The sequence below is a fragment of the Phalaenopsis equestris genome, unplaced genomic scaffold (assembly GCF_001263595.1).
Source record: "Phalaenopsis equestris unplaced genomic scaffold, ASM126359v1 Scaffold000257, whole genome shotgun sequence".
Lineage (NCBI taxonomy): Eukaryota > Viridiplantae > Streptophyta > Magnoliopsida > Asparagales > Orchidaceae > Phalaenopsis > Phalaenopsis equestris.
In genome coordinates, this window is record NW_018164699.1 from 101,090 (window position 1) to 124,779 (window position 23,690).

At 34.8% G+C, this 23,690-nt stretch overlaps 1 protein-coding gene across 2 annotated transcripts; it reads left to right on the forward strand.

Annotated features, from left to right (window-relative positions):
* Positions 1–489: 489 nt before the first annotated feature.
* Positions 490–23,690, forward strand: LOC110024472 (aspartokinase 2, chloroplastic-like). 2 transcript variants are annotated; one of them, XM_020724460.1, is made up of 14 exons: positions 491–797; positions 1,013–1,579; positions 1,681–1,763; positions 1,857–1,897; positions 16,457–16,611; positions 20,770–20,919; positions 21,009–21,104; positions 21,291–21,407; positions 21,579–21,698; positions 21,774–21,866; positions 21,958–22,074; positions 22,835–22,951; positions 23,037–23,099; positions 23,182–23,690. In XM_020724460.1, exons 2-14 carry the CDS (start codon positions 1,178–1,180, stop codon positions 23,338–23,340), a joined length of 1,713 nt encoding a protein of 570 aa, XP_020580119.1. In that variant the 5' UTR covers positions 491–797; positions 1,013–1,177; the 3' UTR covers positions 23,341–23,690. The 2 variants fall into 2 exon arrangements, 1 of the variants encoding a protein (XP_020580119.1); XR_002294002.1 differs by lacking the exons at positions 23,037–23,099; positions 23,182–23,690 and adding an exon at positions 22,214–22,314 and having other exon boundaries at positions 490–797; positions 22,835–22,900.

Below are 23,690 nucleotides of genomic sequence, written 5' to 3' on the forward strand. Positions count from 1 at the left end.
GTAGGTTGTGGTATATATATGCGCTGCGTACTCAAATCAGTTGGTCAAATATCTGCTTGTCAGTTATAAGTCTCATTCGGTCTGGGGTTTGATTCCCCGAGTGGTACTCAAATTATTAGTCACATGAGGGATAATTGGGGCTCCTATAATAATTTTCGATGGTATATATATGCGCTGCGTACTCAAATCAGTTGGTCGGATATCTGCTTGTCAGTTATAAGTCTCCTTCGGTCTGGGGTTTGATTCTCCTGAGTGGTACTCAAATTATTAGTCGCATGAGGGATAACTGGGCTCCTATAATAATCTTCGATCATTTCTTTTTAATATATATATATATATATTTATAATTTTATACTAACTTGGGCCCACCTTACAGGATCGCACGGTAGCTTCGTAGAATTGCCAAAAATCGAGATATTCCATGGATCCCTTCCAAAAAAGAAATCAAAGGATGATTAATCATATTAAATCGCCAAGCAAAGAAATTTCGGCGGATCTACAGGCACGTGCAAATACTTCGAATGGGAGGCAGTCTATTTCTTGCAGTCTATTCATTGGGGAAGCTCTTGAAGACCTCTCCGCAAGGCCGGCCGCACAGAAGCAGGACAAGGAGAAACCATAGCCGCCGCGTTTTCTCCTCAATCAAACTGCCCGCCAGTGAAAAACGTAGCCGTGGCCGGAGCAGTCGCTCTCTCCTTCGCCGCCAGAAATCTCTGACCCGGAGGATATAAAAGAAAGGAAGAAGCGGGAGAATACAAGTTCCGTTTATTAATTGAACTTCTCCTCGGAGATTGTCGGTAAGAATCGTGTTACGCGCTCGTTTAATGCTTCAATTTCCATCATCTCACCCATATTTTCATATTTTCATATTTTATTACGTATAGTCAATTTCCATCATCTCACCCATATTTTCATATTTTATTACGTATATTTTTTTTTTCCCCTTTTTTCATGCATTCTTGACGTTGATGTGATTTTTGCCGCTGAATTGGCACTCATTTTGGTGGATCAGCTGGCGATTTTGTCTGAAATCGGTATTTGTAAGGGTATTTTGATTTCTGGTTGCGGTGGGAGGCATTTGAATGAAAGCAAGTGGGCAACTTTTCACCATCGCTTAATTTGTCGACTTTGATCTACTGCTATTTAGTCCGAAAGAGCCAGATTTTGGTTCAAGGAAATGGCGTCCATGATTCATTTTGGCATCCAAGTTCATGGCGCAGGTCTCTCTAGGGATTCGATGAGTACTCCTGTTTTTTCGTTGGCACCACGATCTCAGTCAGGATCGAAGACGGCTTTGAGGTTTCTGTTTCGGCAAGTCGGAAGTGCATATTTGAGAAGGAGAACGTTACGGATAAGCTGTTCCAAAGCAGTCTCTGGCATTGTGGAGAAGGATGAGATGTTGAGGCAACATGCAGATGGCATTGCTTCCGAGCTCAGTATAGTGATGAAGTTTGGTGGGTCGTCTGTTGCCACTGCTGATAGGATGAGGGAGGCTGCTGAGCTTATTCTAAGTTTTCCTGAGGAACGCCCAGTGATTGTCCTTTCAGCCATGGGAAAGACAACAAACAAGCTTCTGCTGGTAAATTCTTAGTAGTTCTGATATGTGGCTTCCACTGTTTTTCGTTTCTTGGTCCAATTTTTTGTAATAAGCATTTTTCACTCCAGCACTTTGTGATTTAGGCTGGGGAAAAGGCTGTCACTTGTGGTGTTTCTAATGCATCAGACATTACTGAGTTGAAGTTTGTAAAGCAGCTGCATCTTAAGTATGCTGACTTTCTCATTGAATAATTGCTGTTGTGGTTGTTTTTGTTGTTGCTGTTCATGATTTTCAGGTTTTGGTTTGCTTTTATTTTCAGGACAATCAATGAACTGGGAATTGATGGGTCCACAATATGCGGTGAGATATTGCTTTTTAAAGTCATACACTCCTGAGATGGAAATATCTTTGGCATGGTTTTTATACTTATACTTATTTGGAAAATTCTTTACGATGTCATTGCATTTCATATTTGTCAATATGTTTTCTAGCTTATATGTGCATATTGCTGATAAAGCTGATTAGGTGGGGACACATGTATCATACCTATGGAAATATGATATTGAAATTTTAGGATTGATTTAAGGTTACTAGAAAATTTCTGAGGGATATATGGTAGAGAGGTGAGGTCTTTGGTGCTTATTAAATTACAATTCATTTGCTTAATTCTTCTCTGGCTTTGTTGGGTAATTATGGAATTATGCTAGACATACCCTTTTTTACCTCCTATTAATTGGCTAAATGCTTCATACTCTTTGTTTTGTAGATAATGAAAGAAGCCTTAACTTTCTGCTTCTCTTATACAAAATAGGAATCTCCATACATGTGATCCTTTGAGATTGTTTCAAATGGTAGAGCAATTGTATAGCTTTTGAAATTGCTGTGATCTTCTTTAATAAGCACTTTAGAAAACTAGCAAATAAAAACATTTCAGTAAAAGAAATATATTCATAAGCATTAATGTTTCATATTTCAGACAGTAGACAATGTTTATCATGGATATCTAACTAAGATCAGTCAAGAGCATCATCCTCATCATTTTGATCTTTAGCTTACTTGTAGCCAGCGACAATTAAGCTTGAGAAGAAAGTTAAACACTGTGGCACTGCTTTTCGGGCCATTATTCATCATTTGAATGCTTGGATGCCTGCTCCCAGTGCATTTTATATTCACAATCCTTAAGATTCTACTTTAAGAAATTGGCATAGGACCATTTTAATCTCTTTGCCAAATCATCATGTTTACAAGTATGAACATGCAGTTTAATTATTAAATACGTTGATGAAGCCAATTATAATGTTAAAAATAAGGTCTTATCACTTGATATTAGTTTTGGCTGAATGTTTGATGTTTATGGCTGACCTAACAAGCACATCCATGTAAAGGACCTTATATTGATCACCGCATTGAAGTTGTGGTAAAAACTATACATAATAAAGTGGTGTTTTTTTTTTCACCCACTTCATTTCCCCTTTTCTTTCACCTCCAAATTTTAGGAAATCAGTTCGATGACTTTTCATATGGAAGCTATACATTTATTGAGAGATTTGATAGAAAAGCGCAAAGAGAGTAAAGAGGATCTACTTATGATTTTTGTTGATTTTGAAAAAGCTTATGATAAGATTCCAAGATAACTTTTTTGGAGAGTTCTAGAAAAGAAAGATGTTGATATGACTTATACTCAATTCACTAAAGATATGCATTACTTGTGTTTGAAGAAGAGGGCCGACCAAGTGTTTTTTTGTTTCAGTTGGATTATATTAGGGATTGGCTTTAAGCCCATTTATTTTTTTTACTTTAGTTATGAATGCTCTTATTGAACATTTATAGGTTGATGTACCTTGTTATATGCTTTTCGCTAATGATATCCTTCTTGTGGATAAGACTAGAGAAAAAGTTCAAGAAAAAACTTGAATTTTGGAGATCTACTTTAGAATCTAAAGGTCTTCGTTTGATTAAATCTAAAACAGAATACATGGAATGTAATTTTAATAGTAGTAGATTTAATGGCGGAGTTGAAGAATGGGTGATTAAATCATTAAAAGCAGCGAACATTTAGATATCTCAGGTCTATTGTTCAAAGTGATGGTGATATAGACGGGGATGTTATTAATAGAATTTCAGTTGGATGGTTGAATTGGAGGAATGCTTCTGGCCTATTGTGTGATAGAAAGTGCCGCTTAGACTTAAAGGAAAATTTTATAAGGTGGTGGTGAGATCTGCAATACTTTATGGCGAAGAATGTTGGTGATATCAAACATAGGCAAGTTCCGATAGGAAAACATAATTTTATTACTCGACAACAATGGATTACAACAACAATAACAAAACAACAAAACACTAATACTTAACTAGGGCAGCATGAAACAATCCGTGACAACAGTGATTGCGCGTGGGGATCGGTGAAAGTGGCTGGGGATGAGTGAGAAGGTGGGAATTGCGGTGGTGGCTAGAACGAGTAGAGGATGGCAGTAGAGAGAGGAGATGGATTAGGGGTGAGCGGTCCTGCAGATAGCAAGAGGAGGGAGATAGGCAGTTGGCTGGGGTGCGGGGAAGATGGTTGTTAGGCATTAGGTGGGGCCGCAGTAGAGTTTGCGGTGGTAGGAGATGAGGGGCTTGGGATTTCACAGTTGGAAGGTGTCAGGAGGGGTGCCTGCGGAGGGTTAATACAACATGGAATCGAGGAGATAATCCCCACCTCAAAGCAGAATACCGACGACATACCACCTTTCCTCGGATACAACTCTAGCAAGGGAAAACACCTGGAGGCAGCCCTCATAAATCAAAAAATTGAAAAAGTAAACGCTAACTCAGAAAACAACATATTTATAATAGGTGAATATGAGGGAAAATATGAGGGAAAGGTGGGGAAAGGCGTGATATATCCAACCCAATAGCTGCCGCCCTCCTTGCTTAGACCAGCTCCCCACTGTTGAACCACCCGGTTCAGGCAATAAGCCCCGCGTCAGTTGGCCTATAAAGAAGCATAAAACTAAGTTTTTAAGTTTTGCTGAGATGAGAATGCTTAGATGGATGAGTGACTTATACTTTGAGTCAAAATGCAAAAAAAATGCAAAACGAATATATTGGTGAAAGGGTCTGGTGTCGCTCTAGTGGCAGACAGGATTACAGAGAGTCGTTTTGGATGGTTTGGTCATATTAAATATCGAGAGTAGTTGTTTTAGATTTGAATTTTGTTAAGAAAGGTAGAGATAGACCAAATCTTGGTCATGTCGTATAAAAATGATCTTAATTTATTAGAAGCAATTGAAAATATGACGCTCAATAGGAGACAATGGAGAAAAGGATTCATGTAGCCAAGCCGACTTAGTGGAATAAAAATTTGCTGTTGTTGTTGTTTTAGTTTGATGATTTTTCATAGACCTTATTAGCCCTTTGAAAGGGAAGTTCTCTATGCAAAAGAGTGGCATGAACAATAAGGTGCAGACTTTTGAATTTGTGTTTTAAATTTGCATTTAGTGTTTGTCTAAAGAAGAGGGAAAAAGATTTTAGTGATGCTTTTATTTTTTTTGCTATTACAATTTAAATTTTTTATTTATTCATCTGAGTGCAAAATCATAGAATGCTAAAGCAATTATTATCTGCTAAAAACACTTAAAAATTGTTACTCCTACGGGATTGTGTATACTATTTGTCATGGTCAATTGCTATTGGCTGAAATTGCTAAACATGATCCTGCATCTCTTATGTGTTTTAATGGATTTTGGTGAGGAAGGATCATGTACAATTCTGCAGTGTAACAATCCCATTCATTATAGAAAATCCATTAATCTTATCCTTTCAAAAGAAGACTTCATGAAGGAGATTGGGATTCTTAAATGGGGAACTCTTAGTATTCTATATTAAAGAAATTCTATGCAATATCTTATTACCCAAACTCAAAATCAGGTCTACTAAAGCTTCTTTTGTGAGAAGATCCTATTCATTTTCATGAAATGTGTAAGTTATCATAAGGGGAAAATCGTAGTATTGTGTGAGAACAAGGTTAGAGACAGAAAGTCTATATCCTTTAAGTAATCATCAATGTTAGCTTGATCAACTATTTGGGTCAGCTTTATTAGTGCTCATTTTCCATTTTGTTATGCTAAGTGTTGTCGAAGTGGTAAAAATTATTATTTATAAATTATTGTGAAAAACTTATACATCCATGTTGTTATCATAAACCTATTTCTTCTTTTTAATTTTTAGACATTAATTTTATCCACTTATCTAATGTCATTTTCTATCATTTTTTTGCATGTTCCAAACTGCTAAAATCGTATTTATCCAATAGCTGTTACTACAGCTATTTATTAATCATTCTTTTTTGTTTTGCCACATTCCATTTTATTTTATTTTTTAGTTTTATCATGCTCATCGTAATAATGGGCAATTTTTAATTACCCATTCTATACATGGCTAACCTTATTTTATTTTATGAAATTTATTTTGAAGGTTTCATGATATGTTGTCATCGCATAATACCATTGAGACATTTCTCTATTTGAATGATTAAGCCTTGATTATAGGAGTTTTATTCTCATATATATTCCCTTTTTTTTGTTTTGAAAATGTCCAATTCATTTTGTATAATAGCTTTAAGATGCTTAAATATTTTACACCGAGGTGTCACTTTATTTTCTATTTATATTGGTCAATAATTATCAATATCACACCAACTACAATTGCATACCATTTATCAAGTATTCTCCTACTTCTAAGCTTTATCAATTTTTCGCTATTTTTTTTAGCTTTTGACTTAGTTCAGTAGAAGTTTCACAGATTAGAACCATGCCATATTGGAAATGCATATGTTGAAGTAACTCATTTTCATTTATCTTTACAAGTATCTTGATATGAATCCAAACTGATATGGACTTAATTCTGTTATGAGCTGTGGTCTTACTATAATTAAAAACCTTTTGTTTATGCTACAACTTTTAAACCTTGTTAGCGTACAATCATTTATATATATGGCTATACATATATATATATATATGTATATATATATATATATATATATAGCCATATTGGAAAAACATATATAGAAGTACCTCGCTTTCATTTATCTTTACAAGCATCTTGATATGAATGCAAACTGATATGGACTTAATACTGTTCTAAGATGTGGTCTTACTGTAATTAAAAACCTTTTTTTTATCCTACAACTTTTAAACCTTGTTAGCGTACAATCATTTATATATATATATATCTATCTATCTATCTGTGTGTGTTGATATCAAGATACTTTTTAATCAATTGTTTAACGATTTCTTAGTCTACAAAATTTTACTATTAGAGTTGTTAAACAAATATGGTATCCCTGAGAGCTCACCAAATTTCAATAGAGGCATCTGATAGAAACTATATGAGTTTTTCATAGAAATTAGGGCAATCAAATATTTTATTTCAATAACACCAAACAACACAATTCAAATACATAAAGATAAACACCTACAATCCGAAAGAGGCATTCTCTCCTTAGCCCCCAAACAATACAATTCAAATACATTAAGATAAACACCTACAATCCGATAGAGGCATTCTCTCCTTAGCCTTAACCATAACGCCCATATCTCTATCCCAAAGCCTAATCCTAAGACTCAAGACAACAATCTCATAACATAACTTAACCCTAAATATAATAAGCCCTATTTATACCCCACAACAATAAATAATAAAAGACTAAGTTACCCTTAAGGTCCGATCTAGCATTACTTCCCTCCCAAAAAAAATATTGTCCTCAAGGTCGAAAAAAAGGAAACTACTGCTGGGTCAAGTCATATAGCTCCCACTTATAAACTGACTTGAGTCTGGCTCTTACAGCTAGCATTTGGCTGATACTGCCCGAGGACTACTCCTAATACATAACCCGAAGCATCCGTCTCTATAATGAACAGTTGGTTGAAATTAGGTAACGCTTGCACTGGTACTTTCGTCATGACCTTTAAATTCTCAAAAGTTTGGGTCGTCTATTTTCCACATTGAAAATTATCCTTCTTCAATTTCTCCATCAACGACAGCAATCGATTTGCAATCCTTCACAAAATCTTTGGTATTATCTTGTAAGCTGCATAAATCTTCTCAACCCCTTCAAGGTCTTAAGTAGTGACCACTCCAACATAGCTGCCACCTTTGATGGATTCGTTGACACTAATTTCTTGCATAAACTAGGGTCACCACAAAACATCACCATCTTGTCTCCCTCCTGAAATTTTGTGGCAAGAGTTTCGAATTCATCTTAGTCTCTCCTAAGGATTGTAATCATTTCATACTCAATATCACCTCAGTACTCCCTAAGTTCAAGAGAAGAAATTCCTCTATCACTCGAATATTCTGTACTGTCAAAATAATCAACTCTTTACAAAATCCCCCGCTCTTCTTCACCTGTTCTGTTCCCATCATGACTCCAAAATTTTTCGTGTCAACCATCTCAAGCCCCAGTTGCTTCACTACTTGATTAGAGATGAAGTTGTGGGTGACCACACTATCTACCAACACCACTACGTCTTGCTCTTGATTTGTATCTGAAGTTTCATAGTGTGGTTCTGTATTAATCCCATTGTCGAGTTTAATTCAACTTTTGCGACATCCAAGTGAGGGTGTTCCCCCTTCTTTATTGATCTTCTTTGTTTCTGCATTCCCTACTTCCTCGTCATACAGTATGAGAACCTTTAATGTCTTTCCTTATAATGGTATACTGGGACAAACTTCTTATCACATCGAAAACATATCCCCTTGACTCTTTCTTCCAAATCTCTGTCTCTGTAAAGCATTTGAGTGTCTCCTTTGATCGCAGGCCATTATTAATATCCCGTACATCCTCTCTCTGGACTTCCACTATTTGAATTTTTGGTATTGTCGTGGTTTTAAAATTTCAGTATGACTCTCCACTTGTGTTGCTCCTATTAGCCCATTCAATTGTTTTTTTTTTATTTTCAACAAACTTTGCTAATTCCATAGTTTCCTCCAATCATCACAGACTCAATAGACAAAGTGCTGCTCGAATACCCTTTTATGAAGTTTCATTCTAACACTTCTTCTGATATCCCTCTCAATTGACTGAATAATATCTTAAATTTTTCTCTATACTCCATGACGAACCCTTCTTTGACCAATGTAATAAATTGATAATGTAAATCTCATTCTCGCATGATTTTGAAGCGCTCCAATAATCTCTCCTCGAATTCTTCCCATATTCTGATTGGCTGACGTTATTCCTTCCATTGATACCAATCTAGAGCATTTCCTTCTCAACACAGAACCGCCACCATCAAATTTTTTTCTCAGTCAGCCTATTAACCGACAAGTATCTCTCCATGCGATAAGTCCAACCATAGGCATCATCTCTTTCAAAGATCTACATTTTGAACTTCCTTATGCGTGTCTCTTCCCCAATTTCTTCAACTAAAGTTCATTCAACCCATGAAGCAGGGGTTGGGTTCCCTTCCTTGACTTGTATTGATTTTCGTTCTTCCTTAATTCCGGCTCGCCTCGTAATCAACTCGCGCTTTCCCATAGGCTTCCGAATCACCTTCCGCCCGAAACGCTGCTGCAACAAAAGACACTGTTGCGGTTGGATGCAGTCTTAGGCTAGGGTCCCACTCAACCGGATTCCCTCTTCCTGGTCGGAATCCTTCAAATCGATCTTCTCCAACCATGAATCAGATGCCATCCCATTCCGCATGTTGTTGCACTTTCTAGCCATCTGGATATCGCTCTATTTCTTCTGATTGTTTCCACTCACATCCAGTCCTGACACCATCGCTTGATTCTGCTCCAGGCTGCAGCGCTTGTGAAGCCCCCTAGATCTTTATCATTCTTTCCAGGGTCGTGAATCTCCCATTCATAGACGAGAATCACCCCTCCATAAATGAGCAAAGCTTCTCTATTCCAGATCTGATTTGACTCACATCTTTCTTTAAGTTCTTCTCTAGGTCATCTACTTTCTTAACTGCCATTACTCCCAAGAAGATCTTTTATCACGAAGGTGCAGTGGATTAGCTAGTTTGACTTCGAATAGGTATAATCGTGCATGTATTGCGAGTTTCGGTCACAGAGGAGCTGTCGCGATTCCTTCATTCTTCGTTGGCTTGCGACTGTATTGTGAGATTCCACTAAGAACGCAGGCGACATTGTACCTCTCATGAAATTCATGTGAAAACATTGTGATCCCATTGTTTCCTATTCGTGACTGTTTCTCGGAACACCTTGTTTGCCAGATCCTTGCATGTGCGATCCCTGAATGCTCTGCACATTTTGTGCGCCGCGATCCTTCCCAAAATCAAACACTCTGATGTTAAATTGACAGGAACAAGGGGAATTTCACACAGAAATTCAGGAAACTAAATATTTTTTTCAATAATACCAAACAACAACAACTCAAATACATAAAGATAAGCACATTCAATTCGAGAGGTGGACGATCTCTCCCAAAACTTAATCCTAAGACCCAAGACAGCAATCTCATAGCAAAACATAACCTTTAGCATAATAAGTCCTATTTATATCCCACAATATTAACTAATAAAAGACTAAATTGTCCATAGGCGCCAGTCTAACAGTATCTTCTTTAGACCCAAAGTTTTAGCTTTATGCATGTCTTTTTGAGATAACTCCACTAAATCAGTTTAAATTAAGTTAAATATATGTGATTATTTTATTTATTATACTTTTTTTTTCATATTATCTCTTCCTTTATATTCCCATTTATATGTTTGGGAGGAATTTTTCTTTCTAAAAGGTTAGGTGAGTGGTGACTATTAGAGGAGGTGTGGTGTAAAGTTATTGTTAAAGCTAATAATTTTTATTGGTGAGGCCTATGTTTGGGCTATTGTGCAAAACACAAATTAATTTCATCTTATGATTGAAGCACCTCATATTTATTGTGAAAGGCCAGAAGATGCACAATTGTGAAACTACGTTTTAAATTTAGATATGTATAATGTTAAAGTTGGTTGATTGAAGCGGAGGACTGCATCAGGCTTATTGTGTGATAGAAAAATATTGCTTAGACTGAAAGAAAAAAACTTATTAGATGATGGTGATACCTGCAATGCTCTGACACAAAATGTTGGCCTTGAAAAGAGAAGCATAAAACAAAGTTAGTTGTTGCTGAGTAAGAATGTTAGTTGGATGGGTGGCTTGGCACTTATGGATAAAATGCAAAATGAATATATCCTGATAGGTTTGGTGTAGCTCTAGTGGCAGACAAGATTAGATAGAGTCGTCTTAGATGATGGTTTGGTCACATTAAATGTCGGTCATCTAATGATCCAGTTAGAAGAGTAGATGTTTTAGATTCGACTTATGTTAAGAAAAACAGAGATAGAATTAAAAAAAACTTGGGCACATTGCATAAAATGATTTTAATCTATTAGAATTAAATGAAAATATGACACTCAATAGGATGCAATGGACCCCACTTAGTGTGATAGTTGTAGTGTTAAAATGTCAAATTCTTTTGTTGGCATGCAAAAGAAATTTCCCATATTTATATACTTCTCCAAAATTTTCTCATTTTTTGATAATTTTTTAATGAAAAAAAAAATTAAAGAATATGCTAGACATGAGGATTATGAAGCACTAACTTTAAAATGTGTGGACGACCTCTCCCATCACCAACTTATTCACAAAGTCTCTCCTTTCAAAGAATCTTACAATTTAGTCCATATTGTTGGCCATGATTAGTGCCTCTGAGCTTGCCAACAATGATAGCTTCTTTTTTCGTAGGCCTTCTTAAGTATTACCTCTATTTATAAATAGTCCTTCTCAAGCTCAATAAGAATACTAAAAAAATCGAGAGGGTTCATGAGCATTGCCCCATTTTCTACGAACCACTCAAGCCCCACCTAGCTCCCCATAGAGTCTATATGAAGAGCATCCTTGTCACAACTCTTGCTCTTCAACTCTAGAGACGAAGAAAATTTGCATTGGCTCTTGGTATTTTTGGGAGTTTCATATATTATATCGCTTCTAATCTTATCGAACATGAGTGCAACTTTCAACTTGAAATAGTGTACAATGACATTAAAAAATTAAGAACTCTTTTTTATTGACTTTGCACAAAGATGCTCTATCAATTTATTAAGTGCTTATTTTAGGTTTATAGGTCATCCAAACATGATCTAGAATCTCCATGTATTTAATTGACTTCTAAAGCCTTTCAAGTGGCCTAGATGGTATCCGTGAGACTTTTACCACCAACAATGGTTAAGAGATCACCATAAACTAACTATCGAAAACAAATTAGATCTCGTAAGGCTTTCTAGATTCCTTTAGTTATTCCACTAACTCAATCTTATAGACTTTGAAAAAAAGAATTCAAAGCAATCAACTATGATTTAAACAAATGGGTAAGCAAATAGTATTGCTAAATTATTAAGTTAATTTGAAATGGCATTATAAATGTGAAGCTAGAGTTTTGCTGGGAAATCTTTTCGTTTGCATTCTATAGGTTTCTCATCTTTTATGCTCTCTCCTTACTTTGTTTTACGGCTACTTATTTATTTTTTCCAAATTTTCTTCAAAATATTAAGCAATTCACTGTAATCAATTTGTGAAGAGGACAACAATTAGGAACAAGCAAGTGAATGGTTATATAAAGGGGTCGAGGCTTGAATGAGATGTAGTTGGACCTAGTACTCTGACTTAGAGGACAACAAATAGCAAGTTATGAGTTCCAAGGTTTGAATAATGTTTGGGACCCGAAGCAAAGAGAAGGTGAGAAAGAAAAGTAATGGAGGAATTGAAATATAAATTTGTTCATCTATTTTTTAGACTTTCTTACAATGATCCTAATTGATCTCTATATGTAGAAAAAATAGGGAATAACTTAAAAAAAATTTTCAAAATCTAATTCAAATATAAAAATAGGAAATAATATTTAAAATCAACACAACTCTTAGAATCTAATAACTACTTGCAAAAATAATTAACATCTTCTCTTAAAAATATCAACAATATTAATAAATATATGAGTAGACTCCTAAATTACTACTATAATTTAGGAAGTTAATAAAAATCCTAGATATATGTAAGCGATTTCTTTACGATGCTAGTATTTTTACTGACTAAGGTTTAGAAAAATGAATTTAGAACGGTGTTTTGGGGAATACGCGCAGTTACTCAACCATTTTTAAAATCACTATCAATAGTAGTCCTCCCCACTTGCAATGCTCCTTGCTTGTAGAACTCCATGCTTACAACTATAGGCAGTGTACATACATAGCCATCTCTCTTCCCTCTCTCTATTTGAATCTTAAAATTAAAAAAATTAAATACGAACTTGTTATAAATTATATTAGATATATGACAATATCATATAACAAAATATTTTTTTTTCTTAATTCTTTCTACATTATACTTTGAGCCATCTGCCTCAAACACCTCAAGGCACTAAGCCTCAAGGTGTATACCTCAATCAAAAAAGACATAAGCCTCACTCGAACCATTTAGGTATAAGCCTCAATGTAGTTTTTGGGAGCTCATGGTCAAGTGCGTCTTGACGTGTGTGCCTCAAATGCATTTTTAGTTGAAGTATTGATTGTCTAAGAGTTGTGGTTAGGTTTTGTTGAGATTTGTTGCTTGAATCCACTTCATAGCCACTTTTGTAGCAACATTTGAGTTTCACTGCTTTAGACATGTTCGATCCATTTTATTTGGCTTTTTGGAGATGTTGGGAAATTTTGTAGTTAATTTGGGAATCTTCTAAAAAGTTCTTATAACCCTCTGAATCATGGGGCTCCCCTTAAGTTCCTTATGTTCTTCTATACTATAATTCTTTTTTTTCTAAGTTTTGCTATTGGTTTGTCCTCTCTTTTTTATTTTTTTTTGGGAGCTCTAGTTGTTTTTTCTTGGTACTCTGGATGAATGGATTAGAACAGTTGGTGGAGCCCATAGCATTGGAATTAGAGATTAAACTAGCAAAACCATTTATTTACCACTTTTGGATCTTCACAAACTCTTCTGTATAAATACTACTTTTAACTGCATAACATCTTTCGTTCCTTTTTGAAGAACACATTTTTTTGGGCAAATTATGTTGCCAACTAGCATTTCTTTAGGCATTATTTTAATTTCAAGCTTTATTTATGGTTTCAAGTTATTGACGGGCTTTATTGTAATAAATCATGGCTTCTTTCTAGATTAGAAGATCTTGGGTTAGATTTTGATGATTGTTATTTATTATATGAAATTCAAAGTTTCTTTTAACCCTACCACCCTACCCTTCAAAATTTTTTTCCTAGTTGTCCTCAATTTTCTTTTGTTTTTACTTTCTCTAATCTCTCTCTCTCTCTCTCATACGCCGATTAACTCCTCTTTAAGGGTCGATTGAGGTGCGATAGAGGCGGGTAATTTGACCCTATTAAATTCTCTCAACACTCGTTCTGACTTGCAAAATCAAGACTGAGTGGGTAAAGAACTAGTTTAACTAAATTTTCACAACATACGTGATACACTGCATTTCTTAAATCAATCATATTCATATTCAGAAACATGAAAAATCATAACCTCAAAACATAAAAACTATACAGAGTTGTTAAATTCAATATAAATAATTACGTACCCAAAACACATGTACAATTCCCAAAAATATACAACAAAACTGTACAAATCACACAGTTTCTCGCCCCGTTGCTCGTTGTTCATACTTGAAAGGCAACAACGTAGATGAGCATAATGAGCTCAGAGAAATAATCAGAGCTAGTATAACATTTTATACATGAAAAAAAGACGTGCATGCTCGCAGGAAACTATACTTGTCTACACACACAAGTAATAACATATTAGCATGATAGAAAGAACTTGGAAAGAGAGCAGATATTATAACAATCAAGACTATAGTGTAACATGTAGATTGCAAGCATGAAATCATAAGTATAATAAAAAACATGTTCATAGTATACTATCATAACAATGTCATTTTGAAAGAAGTCATATCATGATAATGTTACTTGTTCGGTATATATGATTTATCTATTTTTATGTATGATACCTGCGATTTATCTATTTTCATGTATCATATGCTTAGGTATATAGTGTAAAAGTACTCATATAATACTTTACCCATAGCATTACTCATGACATTTAAATCATCACTCCTGTATCAAGCATTTATCAGACATTACTTGTATCATATGCTTAAGCATGAAACATAATAAATGAATATCTGCAGAAAATTTATATCATATGCATATTCATGTATAGCATAGCCTGATCATAACATTATATGTATCGTAAGAAATGTAATCGTGAATTTATACTTTCAATCGCAGGTATCCATCTACAATATGCAGGAAGTTCTAAATGCATATGTTTCAAAATAGAAATCATATAAAACCCATATAAGATTATTTTTCTTAAATTAGTACAAGATTATTTCATTTGACTTGACGGAATAACCCTACGGCGAGTGCCCACACGCTTGTCTCGAGCTCGCTGCTTCGTATAAATAACCTGAGGCTTGTAGGCAATACATGGTTTCATAAAATTTGACTCAAAACATGCATTAACCCAAAAAAAGCATTAAATGCTAAAACACACCTTAAAAAGTGCTTTTTAAGCATAAATTTGTCTTTCTAAAATCGCCATTTTTCTCCCCAGCTTCTTCTAATACCTTAATCTTCACTTTACCCACGTTGATTTCGTGTTAAAACTCACATGGAAGCTTTCAAATCACCTTCGACGCTTCCAACAGTTCGGCGCCTCCGACAACTATCAGAAATGAGAAAAGCATGGAAAACGAGGCAAACGTCAATATAGATTTGTGGGGAAGGAAATGAAAATCTCAAATGACGAAAGAGGATTCTTACCATTTAATTTCGTTCTCCAAGCTCCCTATCACGTGTTTCGGCCTCCCTGTGTGCCGCTCGACCCGCTGCTCGCCCTTGCACTGTAACAAGTGTCGTAGCTCCTCTACAGAGCCGCTGTCTAGGGGGAATCGAGAGAGAGAGAGAAAGGGGGGAAGGAAATTTCAGGAGGGAAAAAGGCGTGGCACTCAGTGGCTCATGCGTCTTCTTTGTTCAGCTCACAACTGTGTTATAGTGCATGGGTCGCAGCCTCTATCGCGTGAGGGAAGCAAGATTCGGGAGAAGGAGCACGCAGTTTTTAACTCCCCCCTAGTCGGCAGGGAGCAATAGGGAGGCGGGATTAGGATAAATTTAGGATTGATTAAATGATTAATTTAGCTAACAAAACACATAACTTCTGAATTTCATATTTTTCAATCCCATTCATAATTAACATACAATATAGAATTGATAAATTTCAACGTAAAATTTAATAAAATTATTTTAATAAATTTAGAGATGTAAAATTTGAGTTATTTTTCAAATGTGCCAAATTTTATCTGATTTTCTAAAATTTGGGCGTTATGCTATCTCTCTCTTAAATACACTATTTAAATTTTTGCTTTTATCATCTGCATCAAAACCCTTGCCTACTTATTTTGAAGAACTAGTAATAACACGACTGGCATATGGGGTAACTGATCCTCAGATAAGGTGGAACTGAAACTGTGTTGATGGCTTACTGCAGAAAACCATATAGACTCTTCATCTTTTGTATTAGGATTCTACTTGAATCTTAACCGTACAGCTTACAGAAAGTCTTACATCACAACATTAGTCTGGGAGAGGCTCTTTTTGTCAGATACTTTGCGTTTGAGTTTACTTCAAGAAATATGGATCCATAAGGCTGTTCCTGGCCCCTCGTTTCTTACTTCAATCATGGAATGCACTAATTGGCAAAGATGCATCAATAATTAATTTTTTTTTTTTAACTTTTGGGATGCCTTTCATTATATGTTTTAGGTTCTTTGTCTTTGAACATGCTCTCATCGTCTTGAGGAGGGCATATTTACATGCTTCCATTGCTAGTTCCATAACTAGTACTGCACCTTTTGCTCATACACTACAGCTTTGCTCGATGAATTGGAGCAACTGCTGAAAGGGATTGCCATGATGAAAGAGTTGACACCTCGAACAAGAGATTATCTTGTTTCATTTGGTGAATGCATGTCGACAAGAATCTTTTCAGAGTATCTGAACCAAATTGGTGTTAAAGCAAGGCAGGTAAGTTTCTTATTGATTGCATCTTCAAATATTTTCAATCGTTTAAGAGAACTGTATACTGGTTTCTGAAAAAAAAATGTAAATATTTTGCGCATATAATAATTTTTTGCATTAATATGCTCTGTATTTATATTTATATTGGTTGTAATTCCATCTTGTTCTCTTTGCATACAACTATTTTGAACTGGATCTTGTTACTTATCAGACTTGGAATTTGTCTGGCTGGTCATGTACTATTATTTCTCAACGTTATGTGTGTGTGCAATGAATCTATAATGCATGATCAAGAATGTTTGTGCCTCTCATAATTTGTTTGGTTGGGCCTCTAGTTTTCATAAAGTATATTGCAAAGCTGTTGCAAGAGATCCGTTTATGAACTTCTTAGATTTTCTCTTAAATCAGCTATTTAAAGTGATTTTCCTGAATAGTAGCCTGGCAAGTTTTATCCAAACAAGGGCACCTACTTTTCTTTTTACTACAAAGTCGGCCAAAAGTCCAACCAAATAGAACCTGAGTAGCTTTATGAGATATCGTTGTTTGTGTGAGATATATTAAATCACTGGCATTTCTGTACCAGTCAGTTTATCAAGCACAGCATGTTAGAAAACCATCTGCCTTTCATAAATCAATCACTTTCTGGTTTTGTGGCGCCCATTATGGGGTGAAACCTTAAAATTAAGATGGAGTTAAACCAACCTCCATAGCCTTTATTATATGTTAACTTTGTTCCTAGTTAAATACGGAGCAATATATGTACTGTTTAGTTTATCTACACACATGCGGCTAGAATACACATGGATTCAGTTCCATGCAGTGCATCGTCAGGTACTTTTACTGATTATATTGTCTATGTTCATTGACTTGGTCATGTTTCAACAAACTTAATAGTAACTTTGATTGGCTTAGGATCTCTGTAGAGAGATCCACTGATCTTGCTTTATTATTTTTCTAAGAATAGTTATTTGTACTAATTTCTTAAGCTATTTCTTTGATACAGACATTAGAAGCCGCACTAATTTTTTTTAATTAATAAGGTAAATTTTTAGAATTTTGTATGGATAAATTTTCAGCTATTATGCATAATTTAAGGTGATCTGTCATATAATATTGAAATCATTATATTTCATGATTGATATCCTATTTTTCAATGGTGTAACGCAATGTTTGTTTGGTGATAACCATGCTTCTTACTTTTTTAATTTAATACAAATCTATAATAACAATAAGCACATCAAATGTAAAAAGCTTCCCACTATTGTGCTATTTGGATGCAAAATATTGTATGATCTCTCAGGCAGGCATTATTAGCACGACATTGCTTAAACGAGTACCTCAAGTCACTTGGTTGGAAGTTGAACATCTTGGAATTATTGGAGCAAGAAATACTAATATTTTTTGATTAAGCATTTAGCCAAATTAATTAAGAGACTCATTTAAAAAAAATGTTTAAATATATACAATCTTTGTAAAAAAATTAATTTTCATAATGCTTCATGCTCCATAGGTATTATCAACCTTCCCCCTTTATCAATCCTTTGAAATAAGCATACAAAAAAGGAAAAAGAACTTGAAAAATAACATTGCTTCTAAGTGCAGAGTTTGAAGTGAGCATCCATCTACTCCATTTCCTTTAATTGAATGAGATTATCGTTGATGGAGTTTCATTCTAGGGTCCAAACCAATGCAACTCTAATTCTTTAGGGTGCTAAGTCACTTGAAATTAGGATAAATAGTTAAGTAGTTACATCTACCTGAAGAACAGTTGCTTAGCAAAAAGTACTATCCTCTTCAATTCTTGTAAAATTAGTGCCCTTTTGAATAGTTACTATATTTCATATTTTACTATTAACTCCAACCCTGATAGTAGCTTCCTATAGCAAGTAGAAGTTTCTTTTTAACCCACTGGCAGTAATTCTTGTTATGCACCAGCTTTGATCTTTTATTAAATAACCATGACATGAGACAACATATTATCACACACTAATGTAAGTTTTAACAAAATCAAATATTTATAAGACGAGAGGTGTCGTCTTGCTCAAGATGGCCATCATGGCATCCATATGCTAAATATCATAGGAAAAACAAAAAACAATGGATAAAATAATTCCGATAAGTTTTAGCATAGATGCCAATGAGGTGGTTTTTTCATTGTTAATGCTCTCATTTGATTGAATCTTTTTGCAACATGCTGCATTTAAAAGGTTGAATATTTTTATCTAACTCTTAATTTCTTTTGTAGATCCATGTACACCAAATATCCTTTATAACATTATGTGCCTCTATAATTTACTAGCATTGTTGGAGTACATAAACTACAAAGATTTTGTCATAGCACCGAGCCAATGAAATATGCTTATATGATTAATAGATTCATCATAGATACAAGGATCTAACTTTTGTTCTTATTGGGTTACTTTACATTAATTTTCTCAGTATGAGCAGCCATGTCATAATTATATCGCTAACCTTTTTTAGGAAGCAATAGTACAGGAACACATTGGGTATCCTAACCATGTTCATTTTAGTGGGTGGATGTTTTCAGGGATCATCAAAGAAAAAAGGCTGATAAATACAAGGATTAGATGCGTTGAACAATCATTAACAATCTTGTTTTATAGGAACTTTTAGTTTTTGAATTCAGAAACAATAAAATTAACACATAAAGACAAGAATTTTAGCAGAGAAGGGCGGGCTGTGTATAATTTTACGAAAGAATGGTGTCAACAATCCTCATTTCAAATAGAAAGTATTGGGTTCTCATTGACACCGACCTCCCATCTTTTATATTATTTCCAACTTACAAGGCAATACATGCAAGAGTGGCTTGAAAAAAGTTTGATATATGGATAATAAATGGATGTACGTAGTGTACATACATAAATGCGCGTTAGGTTTACGTATGCATATTAGTGACAAAATCGAAGATAAAGAAGTAACAAAAATGTTTAATTGATCTCTTGCTCATGTTATTTAAGTTGTAAGTACTATCAAGCTGTATGATAAAACATGATGCATCATCATAATATGAAAATGATAATAATTTGTCATGGTGTTGTGAGTTGAGTTGGCTCATGAGCCATCTTGTACTTGATTTGATAACAAGCTCACTTGTCGAGTTAATTGAGTTGTGTGCTTGATTTTAAGCTTGAGCTAGATCAGTAAGGGTAACTATTTAAACCTAATTATCCTTTTTCGTCACTTTAGGTTAATCATGATTTCTTTGTTGCCACGGGTCTCTCGAACTCCTCTTCTTCAAACGATGCTAGTCTAGTTGATGCCTTAACTATCGAGCTTTTGTTTTGACTTCCTCTTCTTCTCCAAATTCAACCTATTGGTCTTATTTATGCCCTCTCTGGCGAGATCTTTTGTCTTTTGAACCTTCTCTACCAATTTCTCATTGTTACTTTATCTCAAGTTGAGCTTGATCTTAGGATAAATAAACGAGCGAAGCTTGAGCTCAAGTTCAGGTTCAAGTTTTATTTTTGATTGATGATCTTTGCTTGAGTTCGGTGTGACTCGAGCTTGACTCAAGTTGTTTACATCTTAAAGGAGGGATGTCAAAATTTCATCACAAGATTGGGAAGAAACATTTTGAATTAGGATGGAAGTTGGATTCAGTATACGTGCAAAGACTAACATATTTTGTTTTATATCTCAAGTATGAAAAGGGTGAGCTTGAGCATGCAATAGAAGAGATGGAAGAGTACAAATGTAGTGACTTAAAAAAGAGCATGAATAATATCTATTAGGTACTTATGTAGGTTACAAATTTATATTTTAAGCATTTTTTCGGACATTTCATATGAGTATTTTTTGTTTTGAGAGGTTAGGAAATTTTGAATACAACCAATTATTTATTTATTTTTTATTTTATCTGAAATATCTTAATGTGGTAATTCATTTAATACTCATAAAATATTCCTCAATTATTGAAGCATGTCTGTTAAATGAAATGGCTATTTTTAAGTGTCACTTCACATAAGATGTGCCGGGCCAGTGCTTGGTAACTTAGGCATCAGGAAGGATGGTGACTACTAACTTTTGATAATAAAACTTTTACGTCTTTTTTTTCATATTCACTTTTTGGTTTATTTTCTTATCCCCTAAACATGTTAAATATGTCTAACTCCAAAAACTGCATTTTTTTTTCTTTTGCAGTATGATGCTTTTGATATTGGTTTCATAACCACAGACGACTTCACAAATGCTGACATCCTTGAAGCAACTTTTCCCGCTATAGCAAAGAGACTCCATGGTGATTGGATTAATGATCCTGCAATTCCAATTGTCACTGGATTTCTTGGAAAGGTTTGCTTCCCTTCTTTTTAAATTTCAGCTGGCTTGCTTATCCTTCTATGCTTGGTAGTTGCACCATCATTACAACTTGGAAATTCCAGGGTTGGAAATCCTGTGCTGTTACCACCTTAGGAAGGGGTGGTAGTGATTTGACTGCCACAACAATTGGTAAAGCCCTAGGCTTGCGAGAGATTCAGGTGAATTTTGAATTACCTTTTTTATTTCATTTATCATGTACTTAATACCCTTAGAGAAGCTTTGCTAATTAATTCAACTTTTAATTGTTCTTGTTTTGCAAATATGAAATGTAGTTTGTATTGAAAATTGTGAATGTTTTGCAAACAAACTCTGCTTGACATGATGTGGTTTATCATGCATGACAGGTTTGGAAAGATGTTGACGGTGTTCTTACTTGTGATCCAAATATATACCCAAATGCAAGACCTGTACCATTTTTAACCTTTGAGGAGGCAGCTGAGCTTGCATACTTCGGTGCACAGGTATGCTATATTTTTACCCAAGTCATCAGGCTTTTGTGATGTTTTTTATGTCACATTTACGAATATGGTAAAAGACCCCAAGTCAACATCCACAGGTGAAATATAGTGTTTAGAACTCAAATTTCATCAGGCATGAATAGGATCCTTTCAGCATTTTGCTCATCAATGTAGGTTCTCCATCCCCAATCTATGAGACCCGCCAGAGAAAGTGATATTCCAGTTAGAGTCAAGAATTCATACAACCCTAAAGCTCCTGGCACCGTCATTACTAAAGAAAGAGATATGAGTGAGGTTTGTTTAAAATTTTCATTAATTGAAATTGTTTTTTAGAGATTAGAGTTTATACACCAATTTTCTTCCTTTTAGGCTGTTCTAACAAGCATAGTCTTGAAATCAAACATCACCATGTTGGATATAGTTAGCACTCGAATGCTAGGGCAGTATGGTTTCTTAGCAAAGGTAATATGAATTTTCATTTTAATCTATCCATTATCCCCATTTGTTTTAGAAAAATGACAATCTCAAGCTTTCATATGCTTAACAAATACAGGTGTTTTCTATATTTGAAGACCTTGGTATTTCCGTTGATAGTGTGGCCACAAGCGAAGTTAGTGTTTCTTTGACCCTAGATCCATCAAAACTGTGGAGCAGAGAATTAATTCAGCAGGCATGTCTAAGAAATGAACTTTATATATCATCTGGTCTTTTTAACAGTCAATTCTTAATTTGTGTTTGCTTCTTTATTTTCTTTGAGTTCTAAATAGAATTGAGAAATCAGGGAAATACTGAATTTTAGGTCTGTGCAGGGTGTCATGCTCATCTCTAAGGATGCATGGGCGTGTCTTTTCATCTTATAAAGCAGTTTATCAAACATTAAGAAGTTGAAGCAACGGAAGAAAAAAAAAATGTATTAGAGATTGACTAATTTTTTTCAATAATTGCCATTGTTCCATACACCACGCATTATCTCTCAGTAAAATTAAACTTTTGGATAATATAATTAAGCAATTTGACTGACAAATGAATATATTAGAAAATATGGCTAAAATATTAGCCATGCACAATACTTTTTATATTTGTGAATGTCTAATAGTTTAACTCTGTTGTGTGATGATAGTTCAGATGTATTTGTCTTATAATCTGATTGTTTTATGTAATAATTTAATTATATTGAAGGATAACTCATGGCAAGTGAAATTAAGGGAACATCTTAAAAATGGCTCCATCCTGATGTGGAATGTATTAGAATATCCTTAAAGTTTCTTTTTAACATCCATCACATCTCAGTATCATATTTTTGCCTTTTTTTAAAAAAATTCCATAATACTGACTTTCTATTTTAAATAATGTTATTAAGCAAGAAAGTTTTCATTCTGTGCATTCTATGTCCATTATCATCCACCCATAGCTGATGATCATATGGACAGGAATTGGATCATGTTGTGGAAGAGCTAGAGAAGATCGCCGTCGTTCATCTTCTTCAGCACAGGTCCATAATATCACTAATAGGGAACGTGCAGAGATCTTCTCTAATTCTTGAAAAGGTTCAAATTTCTCTTTAGTGTGGCGCTTGCTTTCATTTTTCTATCTAATTTTGTTCTAACATAAAAAAATATCATTAAATCTCAGGTTTTCAACGTTCTTCGCATGAATGGGGTCAATGTCCAGATGATCTCTCAAGGGGCATCCAAGGTGAACCGTAGCTTCTATTACCATACTTGTTTTGACTGAACTGATGCTGACGTCGAACATAAACATTTTGGTTTTTATACAGGTTAATATCTCCTTGGTTGTTAACGATAGTGAAGCAAAGCAATGTGTTGTAGCACTGCACTCAGCATTCTTTGAAAATGGCTTCTTGTCCGAAGCCAAAGAAGATATTCTGCAGAATGGTTCGGTAAAATCCCCAATTTTGAGTGACAATGGTTTCTAAGCCATATGATTATTCTTCTTATGGGTTTCTTCAGCCATTTCTATTTATTACCTTGGCAATTTTGGGCTAACACCTAGGGCCTGCTTAATTGCTAACCAAGAGTTACTGAAGTTTTTCAACCTGAGCCAGTTGTAGCTGCTGTACTTTTTTACGGCAGGGCTTTATTTTAGGTGGAGTAAAGATTTCACCTGTAGTAATGAGCTTCAGGTAAATCTGTGGCTGTGGATGGTGGCCTTATAAAAGGTTTTGTAGCCATTTTCTTGAATTTTAATGTTATTGAAAACACCCTTCTATTCCCTATCCTATCATATTTCTTGCATCTAAACTGCCCATTACAAATAATATTTTAT